We start from the raw sequence: 16,192 nt of genomic DNA, 5'->3' as shown, positions 1-16,192 counted from the left end.
CCATTCCCAGAGCAGCTATATAAGAGTATTCATTCATGATTTATAAGATCTAATTCCATTTGTTTCTAGCAAAAGAGAAGATGCCAGATTGTGGGAATCAAGAAAATGCACTAGCAGTGAGAAATATTAAATTCCAAAGCCACTTTTACCAATTGAATCTTCTGAATGGTGCAGGTCCGATTATGTGTGTGTCTGTGCATGTGTATCTGATACTTCCCCCTTGTGGAAGAAACATTACAGATTATTTCACCACACTATCAAATGAACACTAGGGCACACTAATAAACTAATATTTGTCAATGAAAAACAAAACTATGATTTTACTATAAATATTTTCACTTTCCTTCCTTCCATGGAGCTGATCATGAACAGTGACCTCTGGGACATTGAACCAGTTTTCTCTCTGGCTGATCACTCTGGTTTTTAAATGTCTGTACTGAACTCATTCAGATATTTTTAGTAAACACGTATTCCTCAAGATCACACCTTCAAGCCACAGTGAACAATTGTCAAGCATCTTTCTTTCTGCGGCCCCATTTCCTGCTATCTTGTATCATCTCTCTCAGATATTTGTGAGACTCTCCAAGGTGCAGAAGTCTGTTCTACTTTGGGAGGAAATGTTGCAACAGCTATGAACAGTTTGCAACACTTGTACTGTGACTCGCACTTACCCCAGTTGTCCATTCCAGGCATTTGACATGTCTGTCTGCCCATCTATCAAATCCATTATGAAAATATCAGAGCTGCTAGTGAGGGTTGTATCAATTGGCTGTAATGTCTGGAAAAGGTCGCTGACTTAAGTTCAATGGAATATGAACTTTCTTTACAAATGGGATAGGATGCCTAAAGCACTGGATGAGAAAGCACATTGATTATGATGAGCCCTCTGGGATAGATGCTTCAGGAGTCCCACAATGCACTAGTACAAGCATTTATAATAAGGAATACTATGCATGGAAGTACCAAAACAGTTCTGATAGAAACAGGGTTGCTATGGAGATGTGCTAAATTTTTGTGAGGACAAGTGAGACAAATTATTTCACACAAAAAGGGCATCCCAGGTCACACCCAAGGAGAATATTCACAGCACCCATTCTCTGTGTCTAGCATTGGATGATGATTTTGACCCTAGGGCATGGGACAGCAGTGAACTTAATTTAACCTCTCCTAAAGTATAAAAAATAGAAATAAAAAGATCTTGTGAGGCTGAATTTCTGCCTGCTGGAGATTCCATTCTTTGCCCAACCCCTGCACCCTTTCCTGCTCAAGTCAGAGATAAAATAAGGCGTGGAGTTGTGATTCTTTCACTTTTCATTTCAGTAGCTTCAATTTCAGAAGCCAACGTAGAGTAAGTCTCCAGTGAATCTGGTTTAGAATCTTGCCTTGGAAGATAGTAAACAGGTTCAGGCAACAAAGTAAAGCACCTTGTGGATCTGAGTCAGATGATTGTGTGGGGGTGGTTGGGAGTTTCAACTGGAGCTGAGCCTGATCCCAGGTTTACAATGCAATGTAGATGTATCTGTGAAGGCCTAGGAGTAGGATAGTAAACACAGCTGCGAGGCACAGCGGATAGCTACAGCTGTTGCATGTGACCATTTTTCTCCCTTCTTTATTTTTACATTTTCCCCTTTCTATTGGCAAGTGCATTGTTTGCTTCTTTGGGGATGGCGGTCTGTGTAAACAATTACCTACTGCTCCTCTTTGGCTGGATTTGCCTTGTGATCACAGAGTGCAGAACTCAGTGAGTCAAACTTCTGTCCTATCCCAGGCTTCTACTTTCTGATTAAATTGCCTAGTAACAACTTCGTTTTTTTTTAAATGCACTGAAAGCAACCTTTGGTATCAGGAGATCACATCTAGTGCTTTAGTACTGGTATTAATAACTTAATATCTGTGTTCATGGTCTCTAAAATCTGCTTATTCCTTTTAATTGTATGGAGAAGCAGCTGGTATTTGTTTGGACAGTTTTCACAGTTCATTGCTTGTCCTGCTAATGGGCTGAAAGTAGTGTAGGTGCACGCACAACAGTTGAAGTGTACACGCGCATGTCTTTATCCTATGCACCCTGATTTGTCACATCTGTGGGTACCGTTCAGGCATTGTTGGTGGGGTTCTTTTCAGAAAGTTTGGTTATTTTGCACTTATCATCTTCAGAAGCAGAGTAGATGCTAATTTTCAATAGTGTCATTCATACTCCATGTGCTAAAGCACTTAGTAAAGCAAGAGATTATGTATAAGTAATTGTGGTAGCAAAGGCATCTGCCATTCTTTCATGCCCCAGAACTCTCACTCATGCTTGTTGGAACTTTATTTAATTGGGAGAGGGCTGGGATTCTGGGGGATAGGTCTCTAAAGATCCTAGGCACTTTTTGGAAAAACCTGACCCTCCATCCGAGCAGCAGCCAGGGCTGGGTAATTTGATGTGTGAGGGAGAGGAGATGTGGCAGCGCAATGATGCCTCCCCCTGGCATGGCACAGCAGTGTCAGCTCAGCTCTGGGTAGGAGCCTGAATCATGAAGTGGGACTGGAATCCAGAGACCAGTGCAGCTGGCTGTGCTATCCCCAGGCCAATGTTATTTTCTTGTCTCCATTTATGAAAACATCTCATGTCTTGACAGCGCCACAAGTCTGTGCTCTCTTGTCCCATCACACAGATTCCTTCTCGCCATCTTTGACGCTGCAGGCCCTTTCTCCTCCCCTCATGTAATATGTGTCCCTTTGCTCCTCCCTCCCATGTGCCCTATCCCCCTGTGGGCTTGCACACACCCCTCTGTCATTCAGAAATGCAATTTGTTACAGTGGTTGCATATTAGCTGGGTGAAACAGGGCCCGAATGTACTAGGCATCCACGGGCAGAACCTGTTGGTTTAGGTGTCTATCAGAACAACAGCAAAGCCTATTTCAGAGGAAAATCCAGGCTCCCAACTGCCCGGTACAGCTGGCAGAGGAATCTCTCTGCTGCCCCCTGCTGTGATCTATAGAATCTCTTTGCACACACACCAAAGGCAGCAGCTTAACTGGGAGTCTGTCAGTAGTCTTCACTCTTAACAGAAATGAATGAGCCTCACAGGAAGGGCTGGGAGGAAGATAGGAGTCAGTGCAGTGGGGAGGGAAGTAGGAACTGGGAGGAGGCAGAGTGGGGATGAGGAGGAATCAACAGAGGCAGAAGGGCTGGGCAAAGGATGCACAGGAAGCCAGAGGGCAGTGAAGGAGAGGTTGGTGCTGATGCAAACGGGAACCTGGTATGGAGGAACTGAGGCTGAGAGTGAAGGGGAAAGCAGTGACCCAGAAAGAGGGAAGCAGGAGGAAGGGGGATGAAGGAGGAACCTGAAATGTAATGGAAATGTAGCACAGTGGTGGTGATGAGGGAGCAGGAACCTGGGGGCAGGGAGTGGGTGGGTTGGTGGTCATGGAAGCAAGAACCTGGACAGTGGGAGCAAGGAAAAAAGGGACTGGTGCAGGCATGCAGAGCAGGAGATAGTGGTGCTGGGGGATGGGGAATTGCAGGGGTAGGAGGAGAACCAATAGCATGCCATAGGAGGGAGTTGGGGGAACACAGAGCCCGTGCCGTGCAGAGTTAGAAGGGGATGGAGAACAAAGAGGAATTTCTTTGATGTGGTTTCCAATATTGGGAAAGTGAGCCGTTAGCATGCATGCTCCATTGCCTCTTGGCTAGAGGGGTACAGTGCTGGTACCATCTTAATGCAATGCCCCTTCTGAGAAGTATAAGGTCCGTGTGCCCCAGCAACAGTCTCGGGAAGGGCACGTGGCTTTTGCTACTTTCATTAAGTTGCCCTTATTGCAAACATGGGCTATGGCTGTCCAGGCCCTTTGCCAGTGACAGGAAAAGCACACTGCTGTTGCCATTGTGCTGAAGTCTCCTTAATGGAGCACTGAGATGCTGCATACCATGCAGGGCTGGCCCAGGGGAAAGGAAACCCTTGGAAAACCTGTATTTTGGTGTGCTGTCTTTGAGTTTGACAGCAGCATAGGGCACAGGGCATAGGGTATGAGAAGCTGGCACCAGAGTCTAGTCTGGCTGCAGAGAGGAGAGTTTTGAGCTGGGAGTCTCCCCCTCTTAATATATCCCTGATCACCTACCAAGTGGATAGCAAGTATGTGGCCATCATCCATGTCTGCAGGAAGAGGGGATCCAGGGGCTGGCCCACTAGCTCTGCAGGGGTGAGCCCTGCTGTCTGAGATTCCCTGAAGGCTGGCAGATCCAGGCAGCCTTACCTGCTCCCCACCCAACTGGCCAGAAGCTCCAGCCCAGGCTCACCTGCACTAACCCCTGCTCCCGAAGCCAAGGCCTGCTAGCTTGTGGTGCTCAGACAGTGCACACTGACCATGGCACCCAGGTTGGTTGCCCATGTCCCTGTGCCCCAGAGAGAAGGGGATACTGTCAGTGCCACCTTTCTGAAGTCTCCACTCCTTGTCCAAGCAGTAGCAGAAAGAAAAATGGCTGGAGACCAATTAGGGCTAAAAAGACAACTTAGCTGGGCTGAAAACAGGAAAACCACAATGCAAAAACATGTTTAAAGACAAAAGAGGAAATAGAATAAAGGAAGTATGGCAGCACTTCTCTTCCGCCCTCCTCCCTACACACTAAGCACAGCTGTTGCAGAATGAGGGTAGTGGATTTTTTTAATCGAGATAGATATTGGGTGAGCCTTGGTATGGAAAGTGTTGGTTCCAGTAAGAGGAGATTACTTTACGTAGTCTGCTACACTCGGCACTGTATTTACTCATACATAGAATGCTGTGAAATAGAGTACCTGAAAATTTGAGTCACATCTGGGTCCTAATGTCGATCCACCTGCCTCTTACTATCCCTGTTCTGAAGCTCTGCTTCCTCTGGACAAGATCTAGTTAACTTAAAAGTGTAGAAGCCTGCCAGACCTATTGGCAGAACCTGTGATAGGGCCATTTGGGTGATAATGAAGCCATTTAACGGGGCAACCCAAGGTATTTACTGTCCGTTTCTGAATTTACTGTTAATCCACAGGATCTTTGTTTAACATTAGTTTTAAAAATATTAGTATGTTGCTGAAGATTATAAATTCGCATTTCTAAAAATTTGCCTCCCCTCAGCTTCCGTGAGGCATAGAGGCACCAGATTAATAGTACTACATAGAGCTCCATAAATTCAAAGGATGGCCCTGGCTGCTCTGGTTGTAACGTGATGTGTAGCCCTTCCTCAGTTTTCCAGCAGGGGACAAGTGTGCTACAGAACCCCATACAGATTCAGAAAGGGAGGGACAGTCTTGTACAGTTCTGGCTAAAGACGTCATTTCTTGGAATGATTTAGGTTGATACAAAAATCTATTCCAGCAAAAGAACTTTGGTTTTGTCATGCAGGTAACTGTACTCTGGCAACTTGGAGCTTGTCTCTTCCTGGTTCCCACTCCATTTTTCCTCTGATTGCTAAATTCACATGGCATCATCCCAGTGCTGCTGTTAACCTCACCATCATCATTTTAGCCACTGATATTTGACGGCATTGACCCCTCCTTCCCTGTAGCTGGCTAAATTTTGACCTATTATTTGTGAATCACTTTCTGTTATGTAAGAAAATAATACTTCCAATAAAACTTTATTGCATCAATCAGTATTTTTAGAAACAAATGCATGCAAATCTGGAAAAATTTCAGAGCAATCAGAATATACAAATAGCCCAAAGCAGTTGATCATCTCCTATAACATATTGTAACCATTACCTTCATTTTATACTGTTCACCCCGCCTCCTTTCAATCTTGAAACATGCCACCCTGCTGTCAGTGGTCGCAGGAGACACACAATGTGAGCATTTTATTCTAGCCTTGGAGAGAAGGGATTTTTTGTTTTTGTTTTCTTTTTTAAATAGAACATCACAATTAAACCCGAAAGCAGTGTCAAGAGCTACTCTTCCAGATCTGACACATTGTCGTGCATTGTTCCCATTGGGCTCATGTCCTTTCAAAAGCAGAGACATCGTCATGCCTTTAAATGCTTCCGACATGCTCTGCTCTTCTAGTCTCTTTCTCTGGAACAGTGTTTCTTAAACTGTGTTCCAGGGCACACCAGTGTGCCTTAAATAGGCGACTTTTTTTTCCTCAATAACTTTCCCCCGACCCTTTTTTTTTCCCTCAACAAAAAAATCCTTGGTGTTCCTCATAAAAAAAATTGTCTGGTGTTCCTCGGTATTAAAAAGTTTAAGAAATACTGCTCTGAATGATCAGGAGAACCTCAGAGAAGAGGGGAACTGACCCTTTGAACCCCATCCTGAGTCCTTTATTAACTGGAACATGAAGGGACATCACAGAAACAGGGATAGCTTGCATGGCCATATGAACCAAAGAGACTTAGGCCCCCAGAGAGAGTTTTTACCTGATTTTTATTTTGGTGGCAGGAAGGAGAGCTGGGAATTTAGATTGGTAGTGAAATCCTTTGAATGGAACCGTGAATAGGAGCAAGTCAGTGGGTGGGAGCACCCAGCTGGGTTCCTTCTGCAACCAGGAAGTTAGTTTGTCCCTTTTGGGACAAGTGGCAGCTGGTTTGCACAATGCCACCACTTTCCCGCAGATTTCTCATGTGCTTCTTTTTTTAATCTCTAGCCATGTAAAGGCTTGTTTCTCAGAATTATCCAGTGCACTCTTCAGCAAGAAAGCAGTTAACAGCTGACAGCTTTAAACAAATAGTTCCCCAGATCAGATATATATACACTTGTCATGCAGATGTCCCCATGCTGGAGGATCCGCAAGACTGGTGATGATCATGCAGAGTAGTTTGCTAATCTAGAGAAGATTTCAGCTTTCACACAGATTGTCAGGTTTCTTCAAGGGGCCCCTTTGCATCACCTCAAAAACAAGTCCACTAAAGGAATTGCCCCAGGCTTGTACCATCAAGCATTACCCTGTTAACAAAGATGAGGCCTGTGTTTGAAGTTCTGAAAAGCTGGAGCTTCTCAGATGGGCACAGGCATACAATGTGGTTCAGGATCATCTTTTTGCTGTGGTGTACCATGATATACTATCAAGGTCTTTTCATTTCATTCTATTTACATTTTTTGAGATTTTTTTTTTCTGAGATTAATCAAGTCCTTAGGCAGCAGTTGCTGCCAAAAGATTTGATCTTGTCGTGTCTTTGGAGTGTTGAAGAGATGTTTTGCTCATCCCATGTTATGATGAACACTGGCCTGTGATGGCTGCCTAGATACACTACATCGGTGATCTAGTTGGGAATCATCTCAGGGTGCTTATCTAACAGAGCTGAGATTAGACCATACCTGGCACAGTAGCTGGATTTCTAATGGACTGGAGCCAGCCCACCCACCATGACAGCCAATGAGTCACAGTAGTGGCAGTCATCACAACAAGTAGCTTTCCGGAGTAAACTTTTCCAGACTTGTCTGCCTGGAAATCTACCCAGGAGCATATTCTATTATTTATATGACTTTTTAGATTTGTTTTGTTTTTAATGTCTGCTGGTAAGCTATGCAATTCTGGCATGGCAGTCAGTTGGGTATGACATCAGACACTATGGGCATCATGCTGCTGATTTTGGAGTCATTTCAAAAACACTATTTGTGTTCTGTATTTTGGTGGTGATTTCTCTAAGTTATGTGTTATGATCTTAGTGGAACTCCATTCCCCTCTGATCATCTTCACCCTTGCCTATAGATGGGACCTGAGAGTATCAGGGAATTGAGACTCCTAGGAATTTTTCCTCTTGTGACCTACTTCTCTGTGCTAGGTGGCAGGGAGGCTAGGTTCTAGGAGACAGGGAAGACTGGGCCTAGGTAGAAGATGGAGACTCCCAGGCATTCCTCTGGACTAGAGGACACTAGGAAAACTGCTGAGAGAAATCTCTCTGCAACAAAATGTAACATACACTATTAAACAGATGTCTCCCACTCTTCTTTCCCACCTGCCTCAGAATATGAAAGGTATAAGGGATGGCTAAGTTCCAAACTGCATTTCTTGCTGCAGTTTAAAGAACTTTCTAAACTGTACAGAGTATCACATGGGCCCCTTCTCCCCTCCAGTGAGTGAGATGTATTTGCCTCTACAGGTCATGGACTCATCACCTGGAAAGGGTTCTTTTCAGGGCTTTGGAGCGGAGCCCAGAGCTGGAGTACGGAGCAGTGGAGCTGCAGGTTTTTGCCTGGAGCTGACAGAAAATCTTGACTGCTCCACTGCTCCAGGTTTTTTTTTTTTTTCATTTTCAATCCAAAATGAATGATATTTTATCAAGAAAATCCTAAAGGTGCCAAAAAGTTTCAGATTGTATAACAATTGATATTAACATCTACTTTACCACTTTACGTAATATGTCACAGTTACTCTCACTTCAGATGAAATCAAGATCTAATGTACAGATACAAAATTACAAAATTTTTTGGAGATATGTTTTATTAAAGAATCAGATAATTATCAGACATCCAGCAACACTGCAGACTGCTCCCACCCTTCTGCCAAGGATAGGCGAGTACGTACTCACGTAGATTAGTTAGATAGTTAGATTATTATGTGTTTATTTTCAACCTTGTAACGTGTAGCCTCGGTACTTCTCAACAATTAATGTTGTAGAACAGCGATAGCACGTACTAACGTTATGGCACATACCAAATTTCATTGATATATCTATATTAAAGCATTTTTGAGATATTAAAAACTTGGAAAATATTTTGAATATTTTCCTGCAAAATTTCATAAGAAAAACTAACTTGCAATTTATAAATAAAAATGTGTATTAATCATGTATATTAAAAATTAAAAAATTATAGTTAAAAATTAATTTGAGTCAGAGCATGGAGCGGAGCTAGAGCAGTCAGTATTGGTGCTGGAGCGGAGCAGAGCAAAAAATTGATTGCTCCAAATCCCTGGTTCTTTAAAAAAAAAAAATTGTTTACAGCTGTGGGAGGGTGGTTTTTTTAAGCATCAACATCTTGATTATTTTTATCAATGCCCATGATTGTTTTAAAAAGTAAAGAACATGAAATAGTCTGTTCCCCGACTGAAACTCAGACTGCCAGCTTGAGTGACTCTCAGGTAGAGATGGATGTGTTTTGAACCAGTTGAAAAACTGGCCTCAGAATGAGAGCATCAGACTTTCTCTTTAGCTATATTAAAACTGTTGTTGGTGTGATCCTATAGGATGAGATCTTTTTCTGTTTCCCTCTGCATGCTCACATGCACACACACCAACACACACACACAAGCACAGATTTGTTCATGCTGAGAGGCTGCCTTGATCATCTCCTGATGCCTCTTTAGTTGCGTAGTTCCAAATTGGCATAATTAAAGTGTTATAGAATAAGTGACACGCCATCCTTTCTGAGGGAATATGAGAGGATGGTGGGAGAGGAAAACTTTAGGATAGGTGCTAGGTTTTACTGCACCTGGCCTCAATATCCAGACTATTTTCACCATCTTTTCCCCCATTTTATCAGGAAAGTTCTGATCTGTCAGGACACAAAGGCTGTTCAAACATTGTGTGTCATCTTCCTTCCCCATCCTGATGGGTTTCTGGGTGGAGCTGACTGTTGCTTATCTATGCAGTCATCATGGCCTACCACTCAAAATCAGGTCTTCATTCATGCTTAGCAACGCATATTTTTTCTGTGACAATCTATACCTCGCATGAAAATCTCACATGTGGTAGGTCATTTCTAGAAAGATTATATGTTATGGTTTCCTTCAGACTCATGCATTCCTGCTGTACATCTATCCCAAACAGAGCAAGTGACTCTTGAACTAAAACTTTTTTCCAGAGTGTTCTCATTGTTTTTCAAAATCTCCTTGGCCCTATCTGCATTGCACCTTTCAACCATGTTAAGGAACTTAGGGTACATCTATACTGCGTGGCTATTTCGGGATAATGGAGGTATCTCAAAATAGCTACCCTGCATCTACAAAAGCCACCTGTTATTTTGAAATATTTTTTGAAATGACAGGGGTGCTATTTCACAATCCCGGTAAATCTCGTTGGATTAAGGGATGGCTCGAAATAGCATGTATTTCAAAATTTAGCACTGAGTAGACATGCCAAATTTCAAAATAAGTTATTTTGAAATAGATTTGCAATAATATACGCCATTTGTGAATCTTATTTCGAGTTTAGGGTGCTCTGTAGATGCACCCTCAGAGTCACATATCTGAAAATGGTTACTGTGGTCAGTATCATGACTACAGCTTTTAAAATCATCTTATGACTTGCCAGTTATCATCCGACCCTTCCATGAGAGCTCTGATGAACACATGCTACTTTAATTCAAGTTGTTTCTCATGGGTGTGCCTCTAATTGGAATGCAGTGAACAGTGTATGTTAGTTTTCCTGGAAATCTGAAACACTAACTGCTTGCAGCCTTTCTAAGGTACTCTGCCTATGGATATTTAATGTGGCAAAATATACTGTTTCCTCTTAATATTAGATGTGCATAAAGCATTTTAAAAGTTGTTCCGAGACAGGGGGATAATCTCTAATATGGCTATGAAAACAGATGACCATAAAACAGATTATAAACCATGGTAATAGGTGGAACCATTTGACATGATTTCTGATATGGTTGGTTGGTTGCTCGCTCAGGCTCTCCATTTGATATTTACCATATTTCTAAGAGAGATGGGGTTAGGTTAGAAAACTAGATCCCTACCCGCTTGGACTTTAGGCAAGGTAGAATCTGATTCTAGGGCCAAAGTCCACAGGTCAGGTTCATCTCTACAAAAGACCTGAGTCGGAGCAGTAGCTGCACAAACATTCCTGAACTTTTCAAAACTCTTGATTTGAATCTAGATTCCAAACAACATGACTTAAGTCAGTCTTTTATTTCTGACAGATTTCTTATTTTTAGCTATTGTAGCCAGCAGCCAATATTATTTTTCTTCCCATCATATGTCTTTTCAAACTGGGACACAAGTTCTAAACATATCATACAGTTTCTATGCAATAGCATCAAACAGTGCAGGCAACATATACACACGTACTTCTCTAAGAAAATAGATAGCAAAAATCTAAACCCATTGAAAGGAGACTCGTTTTCCCCTTTACAAATTTCCATTGGGGTGAGAGACATGGAACGTGGGGGGACAAGGGATGATTCTCACACTCTGGTTCAGTTTATAAGACTTCTTTTTTTTGTTCAGCATCTCTCTCCAGTTTAATAAGTCATCTTCTTATATCTGCTCTAGATGCCAGCGTTGTAAATAAGCAAGGTGTTGGAGAAGTTTGGCAACATATTGGTCATTAAATTGTAAATTCCTTTGTGCAGTGCAGTAAAATCAGCAAGAGCGTCAATATCTGTGGAGATCTTTTTTTCTTTCTTGTTTTCTTTTTCTTCTTTTGAGAAATGTTCAAAGGAAAATATGTGCAGCGATGAGGTGCCAGAGAAAGTGTCTGTGATTTTTTTTCCCCTTCAGAAGTGGCCTTGTCTACAAAGCCTTTGCTCCAGCAATAGCCAAATACTTTCCCTTATTGCTGACAACTAATTCAGCGGAAGTTGTGCTCCTTCAGCAATTTTATGCATTCATGAAATTTGGAGAATCAGGAACAGGCTCTAAAAAGGAGAGACAATTCTGTTAATAGTTTTTTGGTTATTTATGAGTGTGGAGCTCACTGGGCACTTGTGAGGCTGTGGTCTGAGGTGATTAACAGAAGATACTTCCCTCCACTATAGACAAGATCCTATTGGCTGGGAGTGCACATTGCCATTTGTAGGCACCTTTAGCAATGTGATTCAGCCAAATGTCACCAGCTGCAAAGATGCTAGGGAATGAGAACTAAGGGCCTGACCCAGAGCATGTGGTGGGAGTTAATAGAAAGACTTTTGTTGACTTCACTGGGCTTTGGGTCAGCTCCTAATATTCCATGGCTCATCATTTTAATCCCCCAGAGGCAACATTTTTAAGGCAACTGGCATGATTTTTTCCCTCTAGCAAGTAATCAGTTAAGGGCTAGCTTTCCCTACTTGTAACAGCATCTGCTGTGTTGCTAATAACAGGCTGTGAAATGGCAGCCTGGCTCTGGGAAATTAATATGGTGATACTCTGGGGGAGGGGGCAAGGGACTGACAAGAGGGCCCCCAATTTAACATTGCTATCCCACATCTGGAACTCAAGAGTACTGCAGAAACTGGCCCGCTGGGAAGAACCCCTTGTATGAAAGAATAGCAAACCCCATGCTGCGGGACAAACATAAAGAGCCAGTCACACCACAGCTGTGTTTCTTTCCCTCCAAGACTGAGATCTTGTCGCGTTCCCCTGTTCACCTCCAGACCAAAGATTTATTATTTGGTTTGTATCAGCAATTTCTCTCGACACCAAATAATTATGAGTGGACAGCTGGCCAAATTCTGTTTCCATTGATACCAGTGTAAATCTGGAATAACTTCATTGGCTTAAGTCGAATCACTCCATGTCTATGCTTGTATAATTGAGATAAAAATTAGGACCATTAAGTATAAAATGAGGCCCTACAGCAGAGATGCAGGGTTTTCCCCCTCCCCAGAGTCACAAGACTATAAATTTCATGTTGAACAAGGTTAGATTTAAACTGAATATTTAACAAGGGATCAGTCCCCTCCCTTTCTGACTCTTTCTTTCCCATGTCCCTCTTCAATGGCTAAAGTTCCCTACCGTCTGTCATGGCAGCTTTAGCTTGGGTCAATCAAGGAGCTAGTTTTATAAAATGGACACTTACCCAGTGTTGGGAAGAAGCAATCTCCTGTGCCAGGAGGAGACAGTGGAGTGTTTGGTTCTGAGAGAAGGTGTCTGCCTGATTCTGACGGCTGGCGGCTGGCAATATATGTCATCTGCAGCTTGGGCCTGGACTCTGTATTTGTGGATGGAACTGCTTCAAAGACAGGGTTTTCAATGCCTTGAGCATTACTACAGGAGAAAATACAGCGTCAGTCCTCACACTCACACCCCCACCTTCTCTCTCACCCACTAAGAGCTCCAGAATTCTAGACTTTCTTCCATTCTAACAGTAGTACCATGGGTGGCAGGTAATGTAGGCAAGGGAAGGCATTGCCTTCCCAAAACTGCCTATACTCTCTAGCCACCAGGGAGGGCTGTGGCTGTGGTATGCTAACCCTGCCCTCCAGGTGGCCAGGAAGGGTTGGGCTGTTGTAGTGGGGGGCTTGGCTCCACAGGGGGCGAGGGCGGGGAGAGGTTACTGAAGGGGCAGGGCCTGTGTCAGAAGGGGCAGGGGCTGGAGCATGCCTTCCCCAGCTGGGTCTTCACCTGCAGCCCTGAGTAGCACTTACTATTTTTAGTTCCTATTTATCTGTCTTACACATAAGTTAGTGGGTCTCTCCTGTGTTTGTCCTTGTGACGTCTCAATGACCAAGCTCTCTATTGTTTTCCTAGGGCTTACTTCCTAACATCTTGTCTTTCCCCTGTCATGCTGCCATGGTTTTGTACTACAAACAGCTGTGATGTGACCCAAGAACAGGATTAGAATCTTTAGGGAGGAAAGCCAGGTTTTTGAAGAAGGCAGGAGCTCGTTAAAATATTATAGTAAGAAGAGGTGTAACCCTTGTCAGGGGATGCTTTAAGGGAGTCCAGGCCCAGATTACCATGATAATCTAATTTAAGGGGAATTAATCCACCTAGGTATTTGATGAATAACAAACACTGGGCCTAATAAAAAGCTATTGGGGCTCATTTGCAGCGACATGCTTATAGAGAAATTATCCCAATAGACAGGCACTTCCAGAGCCCACAGGTGCACAAGGAGGAAGGCCATGCACATCTCTGAGCCAAAAGAGGGACCAGGACTGAAGCAGCAAGTAGTTGCAGCGTTGGGTCAGCAAGGGGTGGAAAAGGGCGGACATGCCCTACAACCACAGGTACTTGAGTGGGATATCAAGACACCCTCCACCATCAAGGAGGAATGACTTTGTAGGACGGTATAAACACCTGCCCTGGCTGTGGGATTTTGACTGTTCCATGACAGCATATGGAGGGGCAGACACAACTGTAGAGGTTCCTGCTTCAGATTGGGGGCATACTCAAGAAGCAGCAGAGGTGTCCATGATGGAAAAGGGTCAATTGCAAATTGCCATCAACCCCAAAAGGGAAGAAGGCACAGGCTCTACCAGCTTATATATATTTACTATGAAGAAGCGAGGCATGCAGGATGGGTTGGCCACTATATGAACAATCATTATAAGGCTGGTCTGGTTGCTCTGAGTACCAGAGGGGAACCAGGGAGAGTCAGGCTATCAAAGATACTCTTCCCAGAAACTGCTGGGGCCAGGACTATTGTGAAGTTTGAATAATACTGTGGGGACTCCGTTGAGACAAGAAAGAATAATGCCCGAGGACCAATCTTTTTTGGCAGTGGGGAGAAGAGGCAAATATAATGGTGTTGCCTCTCTAAAATATGTCTATTTTATGGTGGACACTAATTTTGAGGAAGCAAGACCCTATAAGAATAGGCAAATGTGGCTTAGACAGGGAAATAGGCCCTGGGTGAAAAATTAAAGGTGGGAGGCGGTGAGGTTCACTATTCCCATTAGTTAAGGGAGATGCTCTACATGACTTTTAGCCCCAGAGTGTGAGAGCTTGAGGAACTTGAATAAAAGAACCAGAGAAGACCCAGGAACAGAAGGAGTTCCAATCAAGGGGATCCAACCAGAAGCCCTAAAGGATGACAGGATTCTGGGGTAGAGCAGGCCATATAAAATATGGAACTTGACTCAAATGATCTGGAGAGCCAGGGAAATGGAGGCTACAAAAGCCATGATGTGATTGCTAAACAATTCAATGAACTACAGATCCAAGTAGTAGATTTCTACCAGGAATTGGATAGCTGTACAAAGCATTAGAAGGCCTAAATTCAAGAAATGAGGTGGAAATGCTCTCAGGCTATACGGGAGCTGATCATACGGTAGGAACATACCAGGCCAATAGAAGCAGAGCTTGAGAGGCCAGAACAACCAAGGCAGAGCAAATGTGTAAGGCTGACCAGAACGTAAAGATTCCTCAACCTGGCAACAAAAATACTTGAAACTCATAGAAGGAAGTGACAGAGCTGTAAATGATCTTGAAAAGTGACCTCAGGACAGTCAAGCCAATTGGAGAGCAAGTATTTTAAGCCAGTGGATAAACTGGCAGAGCTGGTAGTGAGCTAATGCAGGAGTTACTGCAGAAAGCAACACACAATAAACTGAGTCTCCATACTCTGGTGGACCTGATAGAGGAGAAGGTGCCATTCTAAATTGGAACCTTTGAGAAAGAGAGATTTCCAGCCTAGAAGGCAGAGAGACAGGAGTTGGAATAGCTGCTTGTTTTGGAGAGGGAATATTCTACATACTACTGAGACAAGTAGAAACATATTAAAAGAGAATTGCAGGAACAGGTGAGACCAACCTTCTTCTGGAGCAGAGCAATGGAGGAACACTTGAAAGAGAAGCTGGAGCCAGAGCATGGCATGAATATCTTGGAGCAGAAGGTTATTAAAATGAAAAAGGAGCTAGAGACTGACTAGTGAGCTCTGGGACCTGGCCATTGAGGCAGGAGCCTTATGCACGCTGGAAGAAGAAGGTGATTTGCAGGGGAAACTGGCTGGGGATTGTCCAGGAAGCAGGACCCAGGTGCTGGCACCCATGGAGAGACATGCAATAAGATGGAGAGCACATAAATCAATTACAGGGAGCTTGTGTTGATACAAAGGGTCTGACTGACAAGTAGGGCCTCCAGAAAGACCTTCCAGGAGGAAAAGTCAACTGATTGACAACGGATTGTGTGCCCTGAGAGACAAACCCTGAGAGGCAAAACACGGCAGAAGTTTCAATGGTGCCAGCGGCTCTCTCGGCTACACAGCAGACCTCTCTAGTAAAGGATGGAGTGAGCGGGGAGCGAAGGCTGCAACTGTGGATAGGAATCACATTGAAATCCTGGAACTGCAGATGCAGATGGCTGAAGAACAGGAACAGATGTGTTTCTCCAGGGGAAGGATCTTAGAGCAGTCTGCAAACCAGAAGCAGCAGCAGCTGCTCTGCCTCCAAAAGGACACTGCAGAACAACAATGTTTGCTGCTTCAGAGGGAGATGACTAAGCTCCAGAACCTGCCTGAAGATGCAGCCGCGGCTGAGATCCAGCTTGGCTAAGGATAAAGAGCTGGAATCCTGTGGGGTGAGGCCACTACTACAAGAAGATGGATTTAGCAAGAAGGTACAGCAGCCCTCTGAAGCTAAGAACTGCTCTG

At 43.7% G+C, this 16,192-nt stretch overlaps 2 protein-coding genes across 8 annotated transcripts in view; one reads left to right on the top strand and one right to left on the bottom strand.

The window, feature by feature from the left end:
• The window catches only part of CDH23 (cadherin related 23), a 576,749-nt gene that overhangs the window by 457,572 nt on the left and 102,985 nt on the right, over positions 1–16,192 (top strand). The gene's annotated exons all lie outside the window — the stretch shown is intronic.
• Positions 10,792–16,192, bottom strand: part of VSIR (V-set immunoregulatory receptor) — a 42,896-nt gene continuing 37,495 nt past the window's right edge. For both annotated transcript variants that reach the window (XM_075934961.1, XM_006121492.4), the window contains 2 exons: positions 12,677–12,864; positions 10,792–11,534 (listed from right to left, as the gene is read on the bottom strand). In XM_075934961.1, the coding sequence (XP_075791076.1) occupies positions 11,497–11,534; positions 12,677–12,864 (226 nt within the window). In that variant the 3' untranslated portion in view covers positions 10,792–11,496. The remainder of the gene's footprint in view (positions 11,535–12,676; positions 12,865–16,192) is intronic.

Source organism: Pelodiscus sinensis, chromosome 8, assembly GCF_049634645.1.
Source record: "Pelodiscus sinensis isolate JC-2024 chromosome 8, ASM4963464v1, whole genome shotgun sequence".
NCBI lineage: Eukaryota > Metazoa > Chordata > Testudines > Trionychidae > Pelodiscus > Pelodiscus sinensis.
Note: the sequence above shows the minus strand (reverse complement) of the source record. Positions and strands in the feature narration are given on the sequence as shown.